This window comes from Podarcis cretensis (genome assembly GCF_951804945.1).
Source record: "Podarcis cretensis genome assembly, chromosome: 1".
NCBI lineage: Eukaryota > Metazoa > Chordata > Lepidosauria > Squamata > Lacertidae > Podarcis > Podarcis cretensis.
In genome coordinates this window covers 36,607,864-36,630,881 of record NC_137170.1, presented here as the reverse complement: position 1 = coordinate 36,630,881, position 23,018 = coordinate 36,607,864, and the positions used below count along the sequence as shown (strand labels likewise).

Genomic DNA, 23,018 nt, shown 5'->3' with positions numbered 1-23,018 from the left:
TCCACGTTTCCCACAGATTCTCCTGTACTGTTCAACAATGAATGCTGTAATCTGAGATTGAGCCCTTTTCTACCCAGTGTTACCTGCTAGGTTGCCCAGCAATTTAGATAAGACAGTCATAAGATGCTGCAGCTAGGGGGTGGGGGCATTTCTGCCTATTCTTGAACATTTAATTTACCCTTTATTGTTTTCTTATTAAAAAAAGAAAATACTTACATTGAACCATAATATAGAAAATTACCATTCTTTCCATATATATACCTAAGTAATATTCCATATATTACAAAGGAACTTTAAAAAAAAGGAATTTCAGAAAACAACACAATCAAAGCTAGCCTCCCATATGTTGCGTAGCTTTTTATCATCTTGTATGAATTTGAGTGCAGAAAGATTTTAACATTGTTGAAAAGCTTGTTTGCTCTCTTTATTGAATACATTATAAATTAATATATTCAAAATTAGTTCTGTTACTAAGATTCTTTTGTTACAGGTATGATTTTATGTAGATATTATTAATTTTTTACTATCATTAGTGACATACTTGGCTAAGAATGCTGTTGTTTTCTTGTAGCAAAAAAAGAAAACCAAGACATTTAATCCACCAACTCGTAGAAATTGGGAAAGTAATTACTTTGGAATGCCCCTGCAGGATCTGGTTACACCTGAAAAACCTATACCACTCTTTGTTGAGAAGTGTGTGGATTTCATTGAAGACACAGGTAGGACACAAGTTGGAGCATCAATAACATTTTACTATTTCTTGGTAGCTAACTATAAAAGTCTTGTTAGCTTCTCATCATTTTATACTATGTGGTAACAGAAATAACAAGTGTGCGCTGAGGACTGTATACTTTCACATATTTACCAAAGCAAACCCTTGAAGGATCAGTGCTTTTTAATTTGTTCATAAATATTGTAGAGTTGGGGTAAGTAATGTGGTAGCCAAATTTGCTGATGCTACTGAATTGTCACTAAAACAATTTTAGGGTCACTAAAACAAAAATAAAGATTGTGGAGTGCTCCAAACTCAGGGAATGGGTGGTAAAATGGAAAATGCAATTTATTGTAAACAAGTGTAAAGTGATACATATCTGGACTTAAAAAACAACAACCCCTTAATTTCACATATACGCTCATGGGGTCTGAAATCATATTGACTCTGGACAGGACTTTGGGGTTAGAATAGATAGCTTTATGAAGATGTTCACCCAGTGTGCCACAGATGTAAAAAATGACAAAGTCCATGCTAGGGATCATAGGAAAGGAATTGAAAATAAAACTGCCAATGTAACAGTGCTGTTGTGCAAACCTACTGTGTGACAGTTTAGAATACTGTACAGTTCTAGTTGCCTCATCACAAACTGGATATTGTTCATTTGGAAAAGGTTCAGAAAAGGCCAACCAAAATGATCAAGGGTTTGATTGGAGCAGCAGTGGGTAAAATTATGCATGGCATAGGGAAAGTGGATAGAGAATATTAAATGCAGTACATTTATTATGCAGTACATTATGGACATTACCTCTACTGGGGGCAGTAATGGTCACCAGTGTGGATGACTTTAAAAGAGGATAAGACAAATTCATGAAAAATAACCTGGACTAAATCTGATAGATACTTTTTGCCTCCACTATTAGTGGCAGTGTGCTTCTGTCCCACTTGTGTGCTTCCCTTAGGCATCTGGTTGGCCACTGTGAGAGCAGGATTTTAAACTGGATGGGCCATGGGCCTCATCCAGCAGGCTCTTCTAATGTTCTTATGCCTCCTGGAATATGGAACTCGGAGGAGGGCAGATTTCTTCTACTCCTGTACATGCTGCTGATGGTCTTTTCTCTGTTGTCTTGTGGTCTCCTCTCCCTACCTGACTACATTTCCCTGACTTTGCTCAGTTGGCCTCAACCACAGACTTAGGTTTGCTGAAAAAACTGAAATCTAACATACAGAAAAATCACTTTTAAAACATGTTGTTAATGCAAATGTAAGCATGCAAGATTCCAACGAAACTTGAATTGGGATCTATAGGATTAGTGTGATTTCTGTCTTCTGCCTACCTTTGTTCTAAAGTGCTATATAAAAGCTAAATAATGTGAAATGAAGAGATGTTACTGATGAACTTTTACAACAATTCAGCCCCACTTCATGAAGGAGCAGCTTCCCCCACCCTTTGTGCTGCAGCCCAGATCTTTCCCGAGTATTCCCCCAAACTCAAGAAAGGCTGGGGGGGGGTGCAGTATGCTAAAGTTGGAGAAGGGGTGGCAAGTCCCATTGCACAAACAGCATTCCCCTTTTGCTATAAGAAGAATGCAACCCTGCTTATTAAATTATATCAGTACTGTACAATGCCTTCAAGACTGAAGCAGGTGCTGCAGGTTTGAAAAAATTCAGCTGAAATAATCTTTTAAGTGGCTTAGATTTTGTTCCCTCCCAACCCCCATTTATTTCATATATAAACATTCAATACATTTATGGATACCAGTATACAGACCTACCTAGAAGTAAGTCTCATTGAACTCAATAGGACTTACTTCAGAGTAAACATGTATGGAGTTGTGATGTGAATGTCTACATCAAATTAAACAATACCTTCTCTAAGAATAACAGAGGCCAAAATGAACAAACATTCCTCTTTCAGTCACAGCTCATTCCATTGATTGTAAACCTCGGTAGGAAACTGTTTTAGGAAGTAAAGCAGACCCAGCATGTCTTGCCTTGTTGCCAGTAAAAGGGAATTGCTTCAATGACTCGTTTAATAAGTGTTGCTGAAATAGTTTCCTTTAGCTGGCAGTAAACCTGAGTATGCTGCATTGTGCACTCGTTAAATGTTACGTTTGAATAACTGAATGAGTGGGCAGCTCAACTATTTCTGTGTATAGGAGCAAAGATTGTACACTTGTTGTATGTAATATATTACACTACTCATAGGTAGCATGATTTATACAGCCCAGGACTCAGTTTGTTGGCTTCTAGGCCTGAGCAAAAAGTAACACAGTGATTCTAACAGTGTTCTGTAGGATCAGTTTTCATTTGGGATTAAGCTGTAGTCATCAATTGACCCAGGTGCTAATTTAGATTTTGAGAATTCAAGCTGCTTAGGTGCTGATCGCACTTTGTTGGTTTTGGACAAGATTTCCTTGCAAAGTTTTTCAATTTGATAGCATATACTAACTTATGTGGGGGGCGCGGGTGGCGCTGTGGGTTAAACCACAGAGCCTAGGACTTGCTGATCAAAACGTCGGCGGTTCGAATCCCTGCTCCTGCCAACCTAGCAGTTCAAAAGCATGTCAAAGTGCAAGTAGATAAATAGGTACCGCCCCAGCAGGAAAGTAAGCGGCATTTCCATGCGCTGCTCTGGTTCTCCAGAAGTGGCTTAGTCACAACTGGACCTAATGGTCAGGGGTCCCTTTACCTTTACCTTTTTACTAACTTATGTAGCAGTGTTTTAACAGCAACCTTTATCTCCATTGTTTTATTTTTAAGTAGTCAGTAATTTTAATAACATTCAGAATGCATGAAAACTAGCATTTATATTATTACACTTGCAATAATAGCTAACATTTAAATAACTACCAATTCTGAAGTTTTCTAAGGATGGTATACCAAGTAATGCATTCCATTTAGAATTTAGTCTTGTTCAGTGGAATGCCCCCCATCTCCTTCCAATGCTAGGAGTTCCCTTCACTCTCAGGGGTTAGACTAGATGATCATTGGGATCCCTTCCAACTCTACAATTCTATAATACTGTGACTCACATTAGAGGTTAACTATCTGGAATATTTCACCTAGTAATTATTTAAGAAAAGTCTTTTTTAAAAAGCATCTTTTTATCTATCCTGTGTTCAGTTTTTGACAGCTTTTTTTCCCCATGAAGCTTGTATTTCCTTTTGTGATTCAGTGCATATGATATGTGTTGAGTTAGGAGCATTTGTAAAGTGAGGTGGCTTATTCTTTGAGTAGTTCTTTTAATTATTAGAATTTTTCAAAATGAAGCATAACCAAATACAGTTAAACAAGACAAACAAAATCATTATAAACCAATACAACATGTTATTTGTGTACAAGGGAGAGAATGTGAAGTGTGGGGCAGAAAAGTTGGTGGTCCAGACCAACACGGTGCTCAGACATTTCAGATATCAGAGAATTTCCCATCTTATGTTTATAGAAGGCCACTTTCTCATAGACACTATCTGTGACTTCTTCCAGTATTGAAGCATTTAGCCACCATATTGTCTGTTTGTCAGGATCCAAAGGACTGGTACACATGATTCAGTAGAACATTAACATCTGTAATTTGCAAGGAGATATCAAAAGCCATATTTACGTGGCTGCTGACCTCTGACCAAAAAACTGTGCCAAGAGTGTTGCTTGTGGGGCATTACAATGCCAGCACCTGTCCGTGCTAGTTAAGTTTTTGCTAAAAGACTTTGTAGATTCCAGTAAATGCTGACAATTATTTTTTCTTGTATCAAGCCTTTAACTAGGTTTATGTGAGTTAGGGTGTGGGATTGAAGAAGTGAAGAGGGATTATGGGAATTCAAATCACATACATTGACACGAGGGCTTATTCATAACAGTCGTTAAGACTGTAAATTATGTATGCATTTCCTTTTTTAATGGTGATTAAAATATAAAACTTTGTGAGAGCAAGTAGTAGAGCATGTTTTGTTTTTAAAAGTCTGATGATTAATCGCACTATGAATTAGAATTAGCTTACTGTTTTTACAACCACTGTTTACTCTGAAGTAATCCCCACTGAATTGAAGCTGAGGGTTGCTTTCCTTAAAGCATTCTTAGGATTGCAAATATACAAGAAATCAAACCATATTAATTGAAGAAATCAATAGTGCAAGTCTTGCATTTAAGCCCTAGCCTGTTAGCTGCAGGCAACAAGGAATTACACGCAAATATGAAGATGGAGTTTCATGCAGGCATGTGAGTAGAGTGCTCTAAGAGGGATGGAGTGTTCTATCTCTCATCTACATCTGGCATAATAACCAAATGGACCCCTCCTCTGTATGAGAATAGGAAGGCTGCTCTATAGCAGAGGCCGTCTAGTAAAGTATTCAACAGGCTACTTGTTGAACTCATGTTCATGAGTGTGATAGATATTTTAATACGAATTTTGCTTATGCTTAAATAATAACTTTTCGTTTGCAAAATATCACCATGTGACATTTGCTTTCCACCCCCAAAGGTCTATGTACTGAAGGTCTCTATCGTGTTAGTGGGAATAAAACTGATCAAGACAACATTCAGAAGCAATTTGATCAAGGTAATGGGAGATATGATGCATATCACAAATAATTTTTGGTGTATCAAACCCTGCAGTCTAATTTTTGCATTCCAAACAGATAATCATAGAAGCTGGAGAGTGTGCATTTGTATAGTTATATGAAGTACAAATTATGATTTGCCTGTTAATGTATTGAGAACATGCAGTGGTAAGCAGTGTGGTAATTGTATAATTTGTTCATTTACTGTTTAGATCTGTAGCCTGCTTTTCTACAAGTTGATTACAGTAAAGTTGATTACAGTAAAATATGCCAATTCAATTTGAAAGTCACAATAATTTATCAAAAAACAGCAACATCTAAATAAAACCCCGCCCCTTCCGTTTCCTACTTGTCCCCCCAAAAAATTCTGAGTGGTTGATCTATAACTGAGCTGTACAGGTAGTAAAACATAATTTTACTGTAACAACTGTCAATTTGGTTCTAACAGTGAAGCGGATTCATTCTTTGGAAATGAGATTTCCAAACTTTCAGACAGTTTTCCCCAGGCCTCCCTCAAAATGCCAGAAATTGGGCATGGAACCTTCTGCATTCAAACCATTGTTCTCTGTTACTGAGCTCAGAAGATTAGGAAGACTTTCTGCTTCTGAGTGCCTGCAAAACTTAACATGACATTAGATTTGCTTTGTACTTTATTTAAGTGTTTCAGTCAAAACTTCCACCCTTGAATATGGAGTGGGGCAGAGTTTTTAATTAATACAAATCATAGTTGGCCGTCGGGGACATTTAATTTGTGGACTCCTGATTTGATGAATAAATCAGTAATTTATTCCAGATTTTCCATTTTACCAAAAAATGATAATTCTTTCATGTTGTCTCAAAACCTTGCACTTCTACTAATGATGCACAGGTTTGTGGTTTAACTCTCCACCAAATTTGTGTATCCTAAATATTTTACTTTGATGATATAACAGTTCTGGTATCAGAAAATTAGTAACTGTGTGAATTTTTTTGTAATTTAGCACAAATACACTTTTTGTATTGCTTGCAAAGGAGAAGGTTTGAGTTGGAGAGAAGGCAGTCAGTGCTTTAGTCTTATATACTATATTATTTATTTAAAAGTTATCCTATAACTTTGGAATATGTGGTTTCCTCCTCCTTCACCAGTTTTAAGTGTGAAGGTTGATGATGTGATAAATAATCCATTTCCACCTTAACATAAGGTTTTTCTTCTCAAGTACCAGGTTAGAGTTTACTTGCACAATAAATAAATAGAGTGTGTAACTTTGGAAATAAATTAGGCTAACATCCAGTGGTGTCCATGCCTCAGCAAAATGAACTTCTTCTCATGTGATGGGAGTTAGTGTTCCTCTCTGCCTCCCTCCCATGCCCCCTCTCCACAAAATTAGATCCAGTAGGGTTGTGGAACAGCAATCTATATGCAAAGTACCATTGTATAAGCAGATGTCTGCTTGCACAATGTTGGATTTCAGCCTTAGTCATGGTGTAAGAATATATAGTCCCTATTCCTAACTCTGAAAGGGGGATAAATTCTGATAATGCTGATTATGGTTGGTGTGTGAGTGTATAAAACCCCAGGGCAGTCTCTCATTTTCATAACATCTGAATAGATGATTTATAATATTGATAATTATGATCAGTGCTTATGGCAGACAAGTCTACAATAGCCCATTATTCCAGGGTAATTTAAATTGAGTGAATGGCTGATTTGTATTTATAGTTCAGTACGTCATTTTTAGAAATGTGTAGTTATGGCTCTCATTAATAAAATACTGTTTTGTGTTGTTTTACAGATCATAACATCAGTCTGGAATCTATGGATGTGACAGTAAATGCTGTGGCAGGAGCTCTGAAAGCTTTCTTTGCAGATCTACCAGATCCTTTAATTCCTTATTCACTGCATCCAGAATTAGTTGAAGCATCAAGTAAGCAATTTTTTTTTTGGTGGCACGTGTTTTACTGGTTAAAACATTAAATCCAAGTCTTGGAAAATTTAAATAATTGAAATAACTGTAAGATGTTATACTGATCACTTTCTAAAAGGAATGTGTTATGCTGCTTCAGATAGCTGTGGTATGATAACCTGTTTGTTGTCTTTGAACATGCTGTTTGCTAAAGAAGTAGCAATGCAGTAGAGGATTCTGCTCATAGAAGTCAGGGGGTTTATTTTTGCTGATTCCTATTCGCTTGGCAGCCTTCCAAGCCATCTCCCATGTTGTTCCAAAGGCCCCCTCTCCACTGCAGAGCAGATTTTTTACTTCTGTGGGTGCAAGTAGCTCATGAGGGAAACACAAATTGGTTAAAATTGTCTTTCCATTAGCAGGAGTGTTCAGTGAGTGGAACCCACTCCCAGTCTTCTGGAATATATTTTGTTTCTGAATATCTTTGGAAAATTCCAATAAATAGAAAAATCTGCTTATAGTGATAAATATTGAAGTAAAATTCATTGGTGATGGTTGTCTCTCTATTACGGCTATATAAAACATAGTGGCTGCACTTCAGAAAACTATAAGCATGTAGCATTCCCAGCTGTCTTCTCTGAAAAGCATAGACGTGCTTGTGAATATATGTGTAAAGCTTCTGCCACCCATGCAAAAAACCATGCATGCTGTTTAAAAGCACAGATCTTTGCCATTTTATAGCTAAATGTAGAATTACATGAGGAAGCAACATCCTTTATAACTTACTGCTGACTTCAGTTCCCAGGGATTTTACTAAAAACAAGAGTTAGTAAAGCGCATCCTACTAAAGCATTTAAAAAATATTGCTAGCAGCTCTTCCACAAAGCTGAATTTTACAGTTCCCTGTAAATTATCTGTAAAGATAACTTATGCAGCCATTTTATAATAGTGAGTGTGGTAATTAGAGAGATTTCTAATAGGCTTTGTAGTCTGAACAAATTAATACATTCATCCATGAATAAGAATCACATTTGTGAAACTTTCCACTGTGAATAAATGTTCTAAAATTCTGTACACATAGTTTCAAACTTTATGAAACTTGCCTGCCCCCTTGCCTGGATATACCCACAAAAACCTATCAACATTATTTGGAGTACCAGTTGAGCATCTTCTTTCTCAGCCCCACCAATCACTAGGCAAGAATCCAGGTTGCTACCTGCATTTGAGAATCCACTCGCTTGTCTATATGCTTGTTCTCTAAAAAATATGCTGTAAAAATATTTTGTGGCTTCAGTACTGCCTTCCTATAAATCAATAAAAGCATTTAATACATGTTCATTCATGCATTTGTAATCTCAAGATTGACTACTGTAATGCTCTTTATGTGGGACTATCCTTGTATCTTTTACAGAAACTGCAGCTAGTGCAGAATGTAGCAGCCAAACTGCACACAGGAGGAGGCAACTGGCAACATGTTGCCCAGTTACTGAGAGAGCTGCACTGGTTGCCAGTTTGCTACTGGGCCAGGTTCAGAGTTCTTGTGTTAATGCACCAAACCCCAAACAACTTGGGCCCAAAATACTTTTAAGGACCTGTTAGGTTTCCAAGGGGTTGCTTGAGAGCAAGCAGGCAAATACCTCCCTGCTCAGCTGTGAAGGCCTGCTTTTGGTGCAAAATAAACTTTATCTGTCCAGAGCACCACTCTCCCGTGGCTGACTCATTCACTGGCAGAATCCGTGAGTGGGCGGGGCTTAAACTTTCCCCAGCAAAGTAATTTCTTGACGCCCAGTCTGCGCCTCCCCTCTCGGCGCGAAACCTTACTGTGCAAGGAGGGTGTGAGTAACGGTGGACCTCTCCCCTTCCCGCTTTGCCCAGGCAAGGTGTCCTGGAAACGCCTCGCCTCCTCCGAACCCTGCAGCTCCTCTCCACTGGAGGCGTGGTTACTCTCCCCCGCAGAGGATCTTTGGGGGATCTTTCCACGATCTTTGGGGGCTCTCTGTAATCCATCTGGCTTTTCCTCTCTCCCTCCTGAACCGATGGCAGTTCCCTGACAGGACCTATAATGTGGCAGGCCCTGGCAACTTCCTGCCAGTACAGATTCAACAGGAATCATTCCTGCCTTTTTAAAGAAATCACCTAAAAACAGTGTTGTTTAGTAGATGCGCCTTTGAAAAGTGAATTTATTTTACAGCAACCAGTACTTAAGGATTTTTAAAATGTTTTATTGATACTTTAATTTCATTGTATCTTCTGTATGGTATACACTGCTTTGCTGTATTTTTAGAAGTCTCTGAGAGAGGGACTCTACTTTTGAGCATTTTCAAATTGAAACAGTCCCTGGCATTTCTTGCTGCCTCTCTTTCTCTCTCAACTCTCTCAAAATTAGCCTATACAGTGGTACCTCAGTTTACGAACTTAATCCGTTCCAGAAGTCGGTTCTTAAACTGAAACCGTTCTTAAACCGAGGCGCGCTTCCCCTAATGAGGCCTCCCGCTGCTGGTGCCCTTCCACCATTTGGCTTCCGTTCATAGACCAAGGTAAAGTTCACTAACCGGAACACTATTTCTGGTTTTGCAGAGTTCGTATACTGAATAGTTCGTAAATAGGGCTGTTCTTAAACCAAGGTACCACTGTATGAGGAAGGAGGGTGAGAAACTGACAGCATAGAATACTTGATCAGCAGATGGCCATTGTTTAACTTCACAATTTTGTTAATACTGTTCACATTCAAAGCCTTTTTCAATATTTGGCAAAAAAATCCTTTCTTCTGCAGAAATCCTTGATAAAACAGAGAGGCTCTATGAATTAAAAGAAATTGTGAAGAAATTCCATCCAGTGAATTACGATGTCTTCAGATATGTAATAACTCATCTGAACAGGTATTTGTTTTTCAAATTATCTATTTAAATGATTGCTAATAGAATTTAGGCTACAGTCCTGTACACTTATACCTTGTTGTGAATCCCATTGGCCTCAGCATACCTTACTTTTGAATATACATGCAGAGGATTGCACTGTTCATTAATATCTATAAGGAATAGTTATTTATACCATTTTGCCCTGTTTAAACTGCTGTTCTATGATATGCCAGTGACACACATGAGCACATGCAACATTGGTTTGAAAACTGATAACACCACAAGAAAGCCTTGTCTGCAGTATTCCTGTAACACATTGTTAGTGTCTAGTGTTCTGTATGGATGTATGTGGATATGTACTGTAGTAAGTAACTGTTACTTCTGTTTTTGAGCTATGGGTTTTGATGTGTTTTATTAACACCAGCCCATTCTTTCTGGGTAGATGTTAATAGATCTCCGCAATCTAGCAATCCATGCAGATACAAAGCAGATCCATGGAGTTCTTGTATAAAACTGTATGTGGTAGTAATGTTCACTTGGGGAGAATGGGTGTGGGTAGACACAAGTCCAAGACTAGTTCTCTTTCATCTTGCATTCTGGATGTAATGTTTAACCAGAACCTATATCTAAAAGTTGCTACTGCTGGATGTTTTAAAGCAATTGTGTGGAGTATTTCTAAATGCACTTACTTTTATCTTCTTAACTTTAATTTATGAACAATTAATGCTTTCAACATTTTTATTCTTATTGTAGGGTTAGTCAACAAAGCAGAACCAATCTTATGACTGCAGATAACTTATCTATCTGTTTCTGGCCAACATTAATGAGACCTGATTTTGAAAACAGAGAGTTTCTATCAACCACCAAGATCCTTCAGTCCGTAATAGAGACATTCATTCAACAGTGCCAGTTTTTCTTTTATAGTGGAGAAATTTTAGAAACCTCTGACAGTGTGACACACCAGCCTCCACCTTCCAACCCAGTGCAGATGGTGGATCCCATCATACCACTACAGTTACCGCCACCTCTACAACCTCAGTTGATACAACCCCAGTTGCAAGCAGATCCTCTTGGGATTATTTAAATATAACAACTGATAGCAAAAAGAAGATGATTGTAGGCAGCTTGGCATTGGATAGAAAAGGAAAACTAGACATGCATGTTTCAAGATACAAAAGCAACGATAGTACTTATGACAACACCTGGATTCAAGCTCAGACCTTTCTGTTGTAGTCATACTATACTCCTTGTTTCTTAAACACTGCAGGTCAAAATTATCTGATTAGCATGACTGGAGCGGTTTAATTTAAAAAAACAGAACCAGAAATAACTAAAGTGCAAAGCTGCTGTTGCATGAACATTTATTGCAATCACTATCATTCCTGTGACGGTTTGTCACAATATATTGTGAATAAAACTTTTCTATAGAAATGTAATGATTAAATAAATCATTTATGGAACATTCAATGCTTACAGCCTGCTTTAGGGCTGTTTTTGTTATTTAATGTCCTTTTTTCCTGGCAGTTTCATTCCCATTTAACCCTTTGCTGTGGACAGCTAAAATAGAGTTGTATCTTATTTGTAAATTCCAAACTACTTATGCTACAGTACAATTTGTTTCAGAAAGAGCATAAGCTGTACTGTTATAAATACCACACTCTTGTACCTTCCATTTCTCTTCAAGAAACCTGTGGACATTTTTGTTTGAGGGGTTGATAAAATTATTTTTTCTTACAGCACAATACCAAGGACATGCTTATTGTAAAAGTGAGTTTAACCATTGTGCAAAAATGTTGCTATTACCTATTTTTCCCTTATTTTGTAATACTGTTAATTCTGTAAACAGCTGCATGTTTGAAAGATCATTGATGGTCTTGTAAACCTAATCTAATATATTTTAGAAATTTTAATTTTTCCCACTGGGAATTCATCTAGTATATAGAAAATAGTTTGACATTTTCATATAAGGCTATATAACTTTTCATACATAAATGAAAATTTTGTTGTAGTGTAAACTTGCTAAACCAAACTATTTAGGACTTAAATTTAACATATACGCTATATATATTTTTCTGTGGCCCTTTAAAGGTATAAAAAAGCATTGCTAATATATAGCAATAAATACTTTGGGTACTGAAGCATCTTAATATGTACATAAAATGATACATGTATTCATGTGGTTTTCTTTCTGTGATCTGTTGTACTAAAATTCAAAATTACTGTTTTTGCACCATTTTAAAATTATTTTTCTTTTACATTGGTACAAGTTTTGCTGTAAAAGAATGCTGCTTAATTTAAACATCCTTGGTTAATCTTTGGTGTTCAGTAAATGTGATAGAAGGCTAATTATCATGCAACAAATTATTGCAGATCCTAAAAATATTTTTTGAGTTTCTTTCTTGCTCAAAAAATCAACAACCCCGATTTCTTCAGCTGCTGAGATATCTTGAGTAGATGGGAAAACCTTATAGACACTATTGTAATTTTCATTCAGTTTGCTATCTAATATAGCAAGTAGAACAATTTTGAATTTCAACCTTCTTAAGAATTGATCTGCATTTTCATTTTAAGAATTAAGTTTCTTAAGAGTTTTGCTCCATTTCTCAAAAATAAAAATTGCCTTTTTCACTTGTTATGTCCTAGGTATTGTACTTCCAATTATGACTTGGCTTATCATTCTAGCTAAGATTCCTTAAACAGGCTGCTGTTAAGTATTTGTATATTATAAATTATCTTATATTTGTGTTATATTCTTGCAACTATCTTTTTTAAATAACAACCACAAAAAACCCTCTATTCAAATTCAAAGCACACAGGATATAAATACAAGAATAAAATTTCGTCCTATAAACGTAGTAGCATTAACTTGTTTTACATTACATCTCTTGTCTAAATAGCTTTTATTTATAGCTATCAGTTTAACATAGGCATGTTAAGAAAAAAAATTAAACTTCAAGAGTTTTATAAACTGTTTCTAGGTTGCTAAAGAATTTATTTTTCTACTATAGATGGTTTAAACAAAAGCATCAAACTGTACAGAAAAAGCTTATTTCTATTTCAAGTAGGCTTACATTTTTCATTCATATCCATTTAAAGAATTTGTCTAACAGAATGAGAGTTGAGATTTGTTTTTCCACTTAGAATTCCATTTTTTTGTAGCTAGTGTAATTTAGTTCACCGTGTTGATATACTATTTTATTACCTATCAGATAGGTTTGCAGAACTTGTTTTCAAGTCGTTATAGACAACTATTTGAAACAACCTATTTTTGTTAGGAACTTCTGCTTACCCTATAACCAGTTAGAATGCTGTTCTTTAGTTGGCCTAGAATATGATCCACCGTCATGGCTGTCACATCAAAGCAGCCTTTCACAACCTTGTGCCTGCCAGGATGTTTTGGGTTCCAGTTTCCATCAGCCCCATCCAGCATGATGAGGGATGGTGACAGTTGTAGTCCAAAATACCTGCAGAGCATTGGGGTGGAGAAGGCAGCCTTACAGCAATGCACAGGGCATACAACAATGCACAGGTATGTCTGTATCTGCATATCCCATAATCTGAAGGCAACTTTAGCACTCCCTGCTGCTACATAAAACTCAATGGTGCCCCTAGGTTGCAAGCTTTGTTAACACTTTGGAAAATACTTGCATGTGTCACCTACTTGCTCCTTCTGTGATCTTTACGTTGAAATTAAAGCGCTACGGATGCTACTCTGAAGGCTTTCAGCAACCCGCTTTTCTTTTGCCTGTCGTTTTTTTGCTTTAGCAGCTTTTCATACACACATACCCGCTTAAAACATTTGGTTGTTAAGGGAAAACAGGAGGCAAATCAGACACACATGGTCTTTGGAGGCCAAGTGCCCCTCAGAATCTGTGAGAATCCTATGCATGTCATAGATGTTGTAAACAGCTGACCTACACAGAATGATTACTCATCCCGCAGTTTGGCTTGCTCATTTTGGCTAGTGAAGCAATCCTTTATCGCTTACTCCCTGCCCCCATGTTTCAGGTCCTAGACAATTTGTTGATATTGTGAATTTGGTCAGTTACAGTAATGTGAACAGTGCTCAACAGTTGTCAGTTTGATTTCCTCATGCTTCATACTGACCTTTGTTATTTTCTGTGTGTTTCTGAAATAAACAGTTTAGGCTGCAGTCCTTGGCACAGTTGTGCTTGAGCAAATTCCATTGAGAATCAGTGACATGGATTATAGCCTTAGTCTATGATCCCGAGCTTAGTTACTAGGGAGTCAGGCCCATTGAAGTTGGTGGGACTTATTTCTAAATAGCTGTGCTTAGCATCATGCTGTTGTGTGTCTAATGCGTATTTGAACATTTTATGAGTATGTTTAGTCTCACACATAATACATTATAAGTGGTATTTTATATTAAATGATGTTTTACAGATTATTTTTACATTACACTCAACTTTAAGGATTTTAACATAGTGTAAATAGGTATACAACTTTAATGAAGAGCAACAATTTTTCTCATTGTATGTTTTCTGCATTACTTGAATACTGGTCGCTAGAAACTACCATTGACTTGTTTATTTTTGAGGTACTGGAGTTTAGTTTCTAATCTCTCTTTAAAATGGTAAAGAAATGAACTAATTGGAGAACTTTAAAAATTAGGCCTTAGCTTCCATTGTGATTTTTTTTACAGTAACTGTGATGCTATATCAGCTGAATATATATATACTTTTAAAGTTCTTTATAATTCATGTAATCTTGTCACACCACCTACAGAATGCTACAGTGAATTAAATATCGGTGAAGCTTATCTGTATGCAGAATGCAATGAATAAAACATTAAGATGCCTACTGTGTATAATGTTTAGTTGCATATTCAACTTCTGAAGGGCAAACAATGGTGAAATTCTGCAATGGGTATTTTTGAAATTCACTTTTAACAAATTGTAAAGCATTTCCAGTACAGATTTAGGCTACCTTATTTAAATGTAGTATGACAATTTGGGAGAAAGGAAAATCTACTTTTTAATATAGATGAGCAAGATTTATATGTATATTGATGAAGAGGAGAACACAGTGGAGTGGATCCAAACTTGCCCTTCCACAAATAAAAGCATTTGAGATCTAGTGGATCTTCCTGCCACTGGAGGAAAGGGGCTGCTTTTTATGAAATCACTTCCCTATAGCAGCTATCAGCACCATCTCACGTACTTTCTTGAGTGTTCCCCAACTCTCCATAGCAGGCTTTTGGCAGATAGAAGGCCCCTGCAGAACAGCCAGAAAATAGCATTTGACCCACAGAAACACCTGTTTCGCTTTATGCAAGTCTGGATCCAACTCAATAGGTTACAGGCTAAATATGATTTATTTTTGGTTATATGCTACCCTGATAACTTGTTGAAAAAACATGACAGACATAAATCCTTTAAATTTGCCATTCTTGCTAACTAAGATAGGACTTCTATGCATGTAACCTTTAGAATGTATTTCTTACACTTCTACTGAAACTTCACATTGCTGAAGATTTGTTTTCTGTTAAGGCTGCAATATGTGAGGCGTCCGTCCACCAAAAAGAAATTATTTCCACTCATTTAATTTTAATTTGTGAAATAACCATGATACAAAAATCAGCAGACTTTTGAAGATAATTAGACTTTTATAATTTTTTTTTTATACACAAAGCAAGTAGTGGCTCCACTGATAGATACGTAAAGCAAAAATGTCATTTTTTAAATTTGTCGTTGGAGCTCATGGGCTTATAAGCTTTTGCATGTTTGGCCACTATTTATTTATTTTTCTCTGGCATTCTGTGTTAGCCTAACTCATGCTATTTCCCCCAAATTTTCATGGCAGAAATGCACTTGTCTTGGGCAGCTTTCCCTTCTCTGGACTTAGGAAACTGCAAATTGACATTGGCTGGAATAGGGAGGGCTGTCCCTTCAAATCTGATCTACCCTCTGTCTTTTTGAGTAGGAAAATCAGTCTCAAGTTCCCTAGTTATTACTTTCGCTGGGTTATTACTTTGTGTTTGGTACCCTCACTCATATTATGTAATATCAAAAGTTCACTCATCTGAATGGACAGAAGGAATGAATTATTGCTTTGGTTGAATGCAGGGCACTCAGGTTTGCCTGCAACTTCCTGGTAGTTGCCAACAATGGGTGCAAACCCAAGCAACTGGAAAATGCATGTGGACTAAATTACCTCACGGTAGTTTTCTTGTTGATAGTTAAAAGCTATTCGTTGGAACCCTTTTCTGGTCTCATAAAAACATGAAAAAACTATTCTTCATAAAATTGTGAAAGCTCACTACAGCATGTACTGAAGAAATGTATGCCCTGAATTCCACTTCATCAAAAGTACTATCTATAATTTCCTCTCTGTTTAAGCATTGGGGGGGGGGACAATTACTGAGTTCTCCCCACCATCCAACCTTACATTGGGTCATTTGGGTGAACATGACATGCTGTCGTAGGAGGGTGCACTCAACACATGCATCTGATGTGTACAGAATGCTTATGTGTACAGTGGTACCTCTGGTTAAGAACTTAATTTGTTCTGGAGGTCCATTCTTAACCTGGAACTGTTCTTAACCTGAGGTACCACTTTAGCTAATGGGGCCTGCCGCGCCGCCACCACACAATTTTTGTTCTCATCCTGAAGCAAAGTTCTTAACCAAGGTACTATTTCTGGGTTAGCAGAGTCTGTAACCTGAAGGGTTTGTAACCTGAGGTACCACTGTACAGATGTTCACAAAAATGTGTGAGCAGCCGTTACTGAAAAAAAGATTGGCTGCTACTTTCCAATCTAAAAAACTCATAGACATTGGCTGAACTACTAAGATGTGATATAATTCTCAAACCCTTTTTCTTAATGAAAACGTGTCGATAGTGGCTAGAATGTCAGCGCACTCAGAATTTTGTTGCTCTGCATCTTCACATACATTGAACTTACACGTAATGCTTTATACAAGACAGCTATTGTGGTTTAGAGTCTTGGCCAGACAATGGAGACCAAGGTTCAAATCCTGCATGAGGATCACTAGTTGCACTCTGCCTCAACTACCTTACAGGTTTATTGTGAGAATAAGGTAGGGAACACGATCTATGCTGCTTTGAGTGTCTTCAGGGGAAATCCCACCCCATATGTTCATTCCCTCATGTCCCCTTAAGGTGCTTGGAATGCCATTTTAGCCTTACCAAGACAAATCTTGATTTTTCCATGCTTCTACCTTTGTTTGCTTTCATGCTGCTGTTTTAAAATTGTGCTAGGTTTTTGTGTGTGTGTGAAATTTAATTGTAATTTTTGCTTCCTTGTAAGATGCCCTGGGAATTGATTGAAAAGTGTGGTATAAATCTCAGTACTGTGGTACCTTGGTTCTCAAAATCCGTTCCAGAAGTCCGTTCTAAAGCCAAAGCGTTCCAAAACCAAGGTGTGCTTTCCCATAGAAAGTAATGCAAAATGGATTAATCCGTTACAGACTTTTAAAAACAACCCCTAAAACAGCAATTTTAGCATGATTTGTACTATCTAACAAGACCATTTCTGGGTTAGGGTTAGGGTTAATTTTAGGATTGGGTTAGTGTTAGTGTTAGGGTAAGGATTAGAATTAGGGTTAGGGTCAGTGTTGTTTTATGCTTTGTGATTTCGATTCATTTGCGGTTGGTTTGCTTTTTTTCAATTTGTTGCGTTGCTGCTTTTCATGAGTTGCAAATTCGTTGCCTTTGTGGTTTTCTGGATAGTTTCAATTTTAATTTTGAATACTCAGCTGGGAAGTGCTAAGCCTCCACTTCCCAGCTGAGAGATCCCCGTCAGCTCCTGCTTGCATGGGAATAGGAGCTGGATCGGGGCAGCTCAGCTGGGGAGGTGCAGGCTCCCTCACACTTTCCATTGAGGGGTCCGGGCCTGCACTCCCCTCAAGGGAGAAGTTTAAAGGAGCCTCTACCTCAGCATCAGAGCCCCTGCACCACCTGAAGGCAGCCAGGTGGAATAGTTGCTGGGGTGGTGAAGGTGGAGGCAGGCCGGCAGCTGCATCTGAGAGCCCCTAAACTGCTGCTGAGGCAGCTGTCGGGCTGTCTCAAAATTGCCATGCTATGCTCCTTTAAACTTCTCTGTTGAGGTGAACGCAGCCACGCACCCCGCAGTGGAAAAGTGTGACGGAGCCTGCACCTCTCCAGCTGAGCAGCCTCGATCCAGCTCCTACTCCCGTGCAAGCAGGAGCGGGGGCACTCAAAACAGAAGTGTGCCCCTGGAAAAGGAAGTGTAACACTCAAACCGGATACGTTTGGATTCCGAAAAAAGTTCACAAACTGGAACACCTACTTCCGGGTTTGCGTTGTTGGAATTACAAGTTGTTCGTGAACTAAGCTGTATGGAAACCGTGGTACCACCGTATTGTTTAAATACCCACCCTGGGACCTTAGAGTAAAGGGGTGGGTGATAAATAATAAACAAACAAACAAGAGCCTCGTGGTTGATTGGGCACCTATGTCCAGCTTTTCAGCCCCACTGCACCACAGTGGCCTTGGAAAAGTGGGCATAAGATGTTTCGACTCAAATTGCAGTTATAAATATGCACTGAATTGGTTTGAGCAATTTATTATTTGCAACTGTTTGGTCATTCCTGGACAAGAAATCGCAACTCAGCTGCTCCAAAGTACATTTGGTCAGGACACTGAATGCATTATTTGGATGAGGCTCCGTAGGAGACATTCTGTGGTGACAGATGTAATGTTGAAATTGGCTGGTGAAAATAATGAATAACAATGCAATTACATATTGCTGTTGATGGCTACCATATTAAGGAATTGGCATGTAAAAGGCACAGTCTGTTCCAGGAATATGTTGTGGTGTAATTCTACTAATATTGATATAACTAATTGGCCAGGTTCTGGTCATATTTGCAGATTGTGGCCTCTTGTGTTTTTGCACAAGACTTCAAGGTGCTAGATGAGTGCTAGATGATTGTATGATTTTTATAAAATGTGGCAACTTTGACAGTAACTGTCCCCTGACTGCTGATTTTTGCCTTTTCCTTCAAAAGGTGTGAATAGTGGTTACTATAGAAAGCATTATGGCTTCCTAATCTATTGAGATGTCATGCCAAAACATTCTAATAGTATATATAGCATAACAAATTGGCTACTGTAAACAAGCAGTTATGAAAGTCTTCACTTGACTAGCAAGTATTATGAACTGTCTGGCTTTGGTAGGTCAATGCAAAACAACAAACACAGAATTAAATTTCACTTGGGAAGAGGATGAATGCTTGTGCTCTTTGTGTTCCAACTTACAATCATTGATCTGCCAGCACCGCACCTTGACACAGTATATCATCAAGGGCAGTGGAGCAATGCTGCCTTCAGGATTAACGTTGCCTTACAGGCCAAAATAAGACAACCTGGCGGGAGAAGGGTTCCTCAAATTAAAATATTATTGTAGGTCTGAGACTGAGTGTGTTTGGAAATGGAGCAGGATTTAGTCTGTTTCAGAAAAAAGGATATGACTTCAGATTTTTACAGGGACTAATTTCAAATTGGTGATATGTGGAGAGCGTTTGTTTAAAGGAGCTAACGGCATGCAGTGAACTGTCGGGAAGCGGCAGCATGCTGCTGGTGAAGTACACACTGCTGATAGACTCCATATTTATGGCACATGGCTTGCAGGAAACAGGTTTAAAATGAGATGGCTATATCACGAAACACTAACACAGGTAAGCGCTAGCCTGTTTAAGTGAGGTCTAAAACTAACCAAGGTATTAAGTCTGCTGGAACAGATTGTAAGAGAAAGTAAACATTCTGAGTGTGATATACCTGAAGGAGCGTCTCCAGCTCCATTGTTCTGCCCGGACACTGAGGTCCAGCTCTGAGGGCCTTCTAGCGGTTCCCTCGCTACGAGAAGTGAAGCCACAGGGAACCAGGCAGAGGGCCTTCTCGGTAGTGGCGCCCGCCCTGTGGAACGCCCTCCCACCAGATGTCAAAGAGAAAAATAACTACCAAACTTTTAGAAGACATCTGAAGGCAGCCCTGTTTAGGGAAACTTTTAATGTTTAATAGGTTATTGTATTTTAGTGTTTTGTTAGAAGCTGCCCAGAGTGGCTGGGGAAACCCAGCCAGATGGGTGGGGTATAAATAATAAATTATTATTATTATTATTAGTAGTAGTAGTAGTAGTAGTATTAGTATTATTATTATTTGATTAGTCAACCAGATGAAGAAATCACCACAGAATATATATTGTTTTCTAAATAGTGACAGGTGATGTAGTGTAGTGTAGTGTAGTGTAGTGTAGTGTAGTGTAGTGTAGTGTAGCAGTTAATAGAGCTAAAATATCAGCTAATAGAGCTAAAATACTGACAAGCCTGAGGTGGTTTTTAGCAAGCTTTGTTCTTTCACCCAGCCCTGTGCCATAGGGGGGTTAATACTTAGGTACAATACAGTGTGAGACTTAACAGTGCTCTGTTATTTTTAACTGGAACCTGCTTATCTTTCAGATTAATTTAACCAGCATGTCTTAAAACATCACATGACAAGTTTTTAATATTTTAGTATTTTTGGTACTTTTTTGTTTCAAAAATTCACATTCAAGTGAGAAAGATGAACCATGTTGAAAATCCTCTCACATTAGCCCAAATTTACTAGCCAGTTTGGTCCTGTGAGAACTTCTGTGACTTCAAATACGATGGCCTTCTGAGTACATCCCACATTCCAGATGACCTGCTTACTGAGCATTCAGCCCAATTTGTCAGCAGGGTGATTAGGTGATGCTGCCTATTTAATCAGCATCCACTCTTAATTTCTTTGCAGGGCTATGTTGTGTCAAAGCAAGTGGTATCTCACATTGCATTTCCCCATCACTTTCCTTCTTGCAAAAAAGCCCGATCTTTTGGGAGAAACGGGCTTGTTGCGTGAGAGCTCCAAATCAGCTTCAGTTGTGCAAACGGAATTGGTCAGTATGTGACTGAATCCCACCCCAAAATAGAAGCTGTCTAGAAATGGCCCAAGCCATAGTAGACCTGTTTCCATATGGTGCTTCCATTCACCTGCAGTGTGTGGGTGTGGCTATTGGAAATGGCATCATGCCGCTCCAATACTTTTCTCCCTGCCTCCTACCACAAAGAAGAAATAATGAACAGACTACTTACCAGTCTAGTTTTATTTCGACTATGACTTTGTCCTGTCCATGACAGGCATATATTCAATGGATGCAAACTCATGTCATTTTTTCCCAAATGTTCAGTTCTTGCATATGTTCTTTACAGTGAATATATATCCTGTTCAGGAAAGTTTCATTTCTGTAGCATCAATAGAATTTCAAGGGAAGTGCTTCGTTTGCAATATTTCTAGCTTCCGTTTTAGTGTGGTAAGGAGCATAAAGGTTAGGTGGACCAAAAATATTGCTGGCATTTTATATTACATTGGATTTCTCTGAAACGGGAACATGAGCCAACTGTCCTTGTCACAAAACAGCCTTTAAAGAACAGCTGGTGCAGGATTGCGACAATTATACCCTGGTATTAAACGGTGGGTTCAAGGCAAACATTTACATTCTTCCACATTTCGTCCCATCAAAAATGCATGAGAAATGACATATAGGCTTAATATGTCAAGACACACTGCAGTAACACATTAATGACTCCAGATGCTGGAGATGCTTGAATCAGAACTTCATTTGTTGGGCATTTTTTGGAGTTCATATATTCCTTATATGATTCTACATCTGTAGAGCAAGACTGATATTAATGTAATGCAACACGGCCAAAAACCGCTGGTGGTGCTGCTGAATTCTTGAAAACGTTCCCATTTTTAAGCAAAGGCTTTCAGTACTGCATATGGGCAATGTATAGCAGACCATCAAAATAAATGTTACGGATATGGTTAGGGTTACACTTCTAGCTTCAGCACAATTGCTTTGTGTTCCAGTATTTCAAAACTATGATTTCCTCTACCTCCCCAAGACCTCACTTGCAGTTAGGGTTGCGATAAAATGGATTTTCTGAAGCTGATGGGGGAAATCCTGTCAGTGAACCTCCACTAACTGCACAGTTAAGGCCTAATTAATGCAGTCAAACAAAGGAGGTAAGTGAAATTGTTCTGGGTCTCACAGTAGGTTGTAGAACTGCATGGCTGAAAAATACATTCATAGAATTAGTGTTGGATGGGGTGAAGACAATTGGCAGAGGAGTGGGAACATTGTCTGGCCCACTGGGGGTTCTGGGCAAATTTCAAGTACCACATGCCAGTGGTTGGTGGGTCCAGTGGTGGACTTTTGGCTCTCAAATTTTAGTGGTGCCCTGTGCAGTGCTAAAATTCAGCACCCTTGCCTCTTGCACTCCATGTTACAGCATTGTGGTGTTCCTTGCAGCATGGCACCCCATATAGCCGCAACACTTGCACTACCTTAAAATGCCACCTTTTGGAAATTCCCCCTGGACGTCAATCCCTGTACATATGGCAGCCCTACATTATCTGAATTGAAGTTCACATTCTAGCTGGACAAAAGCACACAGGATATGAAGCAGGGTCAATGAAGAACATGACCAAGGAGAGAAATGTGGCCTGGGCCAGATAGAGAGAGCTGGAGGACTGGATTCAGCCATCAAGCCTGAGGTTTTCTGCCCTGTTCCAGTCTAACCATCTGAAATGCAGGCAGTCCAGAGAAGTGATGCCAAAGGAATTTTGGGCAGGACACATCCCTCAAAACTTTCCTAGAGCACACACTGAGTTACCTCCTACATATGGGGTCTTTTAATGTAGGGAATGGTGAGATCACAGCTTAGTTTTTAATAGTGTGCTTATGATAGGGTCCCCCCCCCCTTTCTGGCTGAAGGATCGGGAATCTGTAATATATATTCTGCAGCATTTTGGACCCAAGAAGTATTTTAGTGATGCTGTTAAATTTATAAACTCCGATAAGATTTTAAACTTCAGCAAACTCTTAATGGAAGGTTTTGAGGCAAGCACCATTACTCTTTAGCCATCCAATCCATCAATTAAGGTGTATTTGTTTAGTCTATAACCCCACTTTTCTCTGACAGAAAGGG

The 23,018-nt window shown here is 38.4% G+C and overlaps 1 protein-coding gene and 1 long non-coding RNA gene across 3 annotated transcripts in view; one reads left to right on the top strand and one right to left on the bottom strand.

Annotated features, from left to right (window-relative positions):
* Positions 1–14,837, top strand: part of ARHGAP5 (Rho GTPase activating protein 5) — a 39,861-nt gene extending 25,024 nt beyond the window's left edge. For both annotated transcript variants that reach the window (XM_079954367.1, XM_079954366.1), the window contains exons 3-7: positions 572–719; positions 5,190–5,267; positions 7,041–7,172; positions 9,922–10,027; positions 10,760–14,837. In XM_079954367.1, the coding sequence (XP_079810493.1) occupies positions 572–719; positions 5,190–5,267; positions 7,041–7,172; positions 9,922–10,027; positions 10,760–11,090 (795 nt within the window). In that variant the 3' untranslated portion in view covers positions 11,091–14,837. The remainder of the gene's footprint in view (positions 1–571; positions 720–5,189; positions 5,268–7,040; positions 7,173–9,921; positions 10,028–10,759) is intronic.
* Positions 7,391–9,915, bottom strand: LOC307204479. Its single transcript, XR_013833709.1, has 2 exons — positions 9,206–9,915; positions 7,391–8,740 (listed from the first exon to the last, which is right to left on the bottom strand). It is a non-coding gene; the product is annotated as an uncharacterized lncRNA (long non-coding RNA).
* Positions 14,838–23,018: the final 8,181 nt, after the last annotated feature.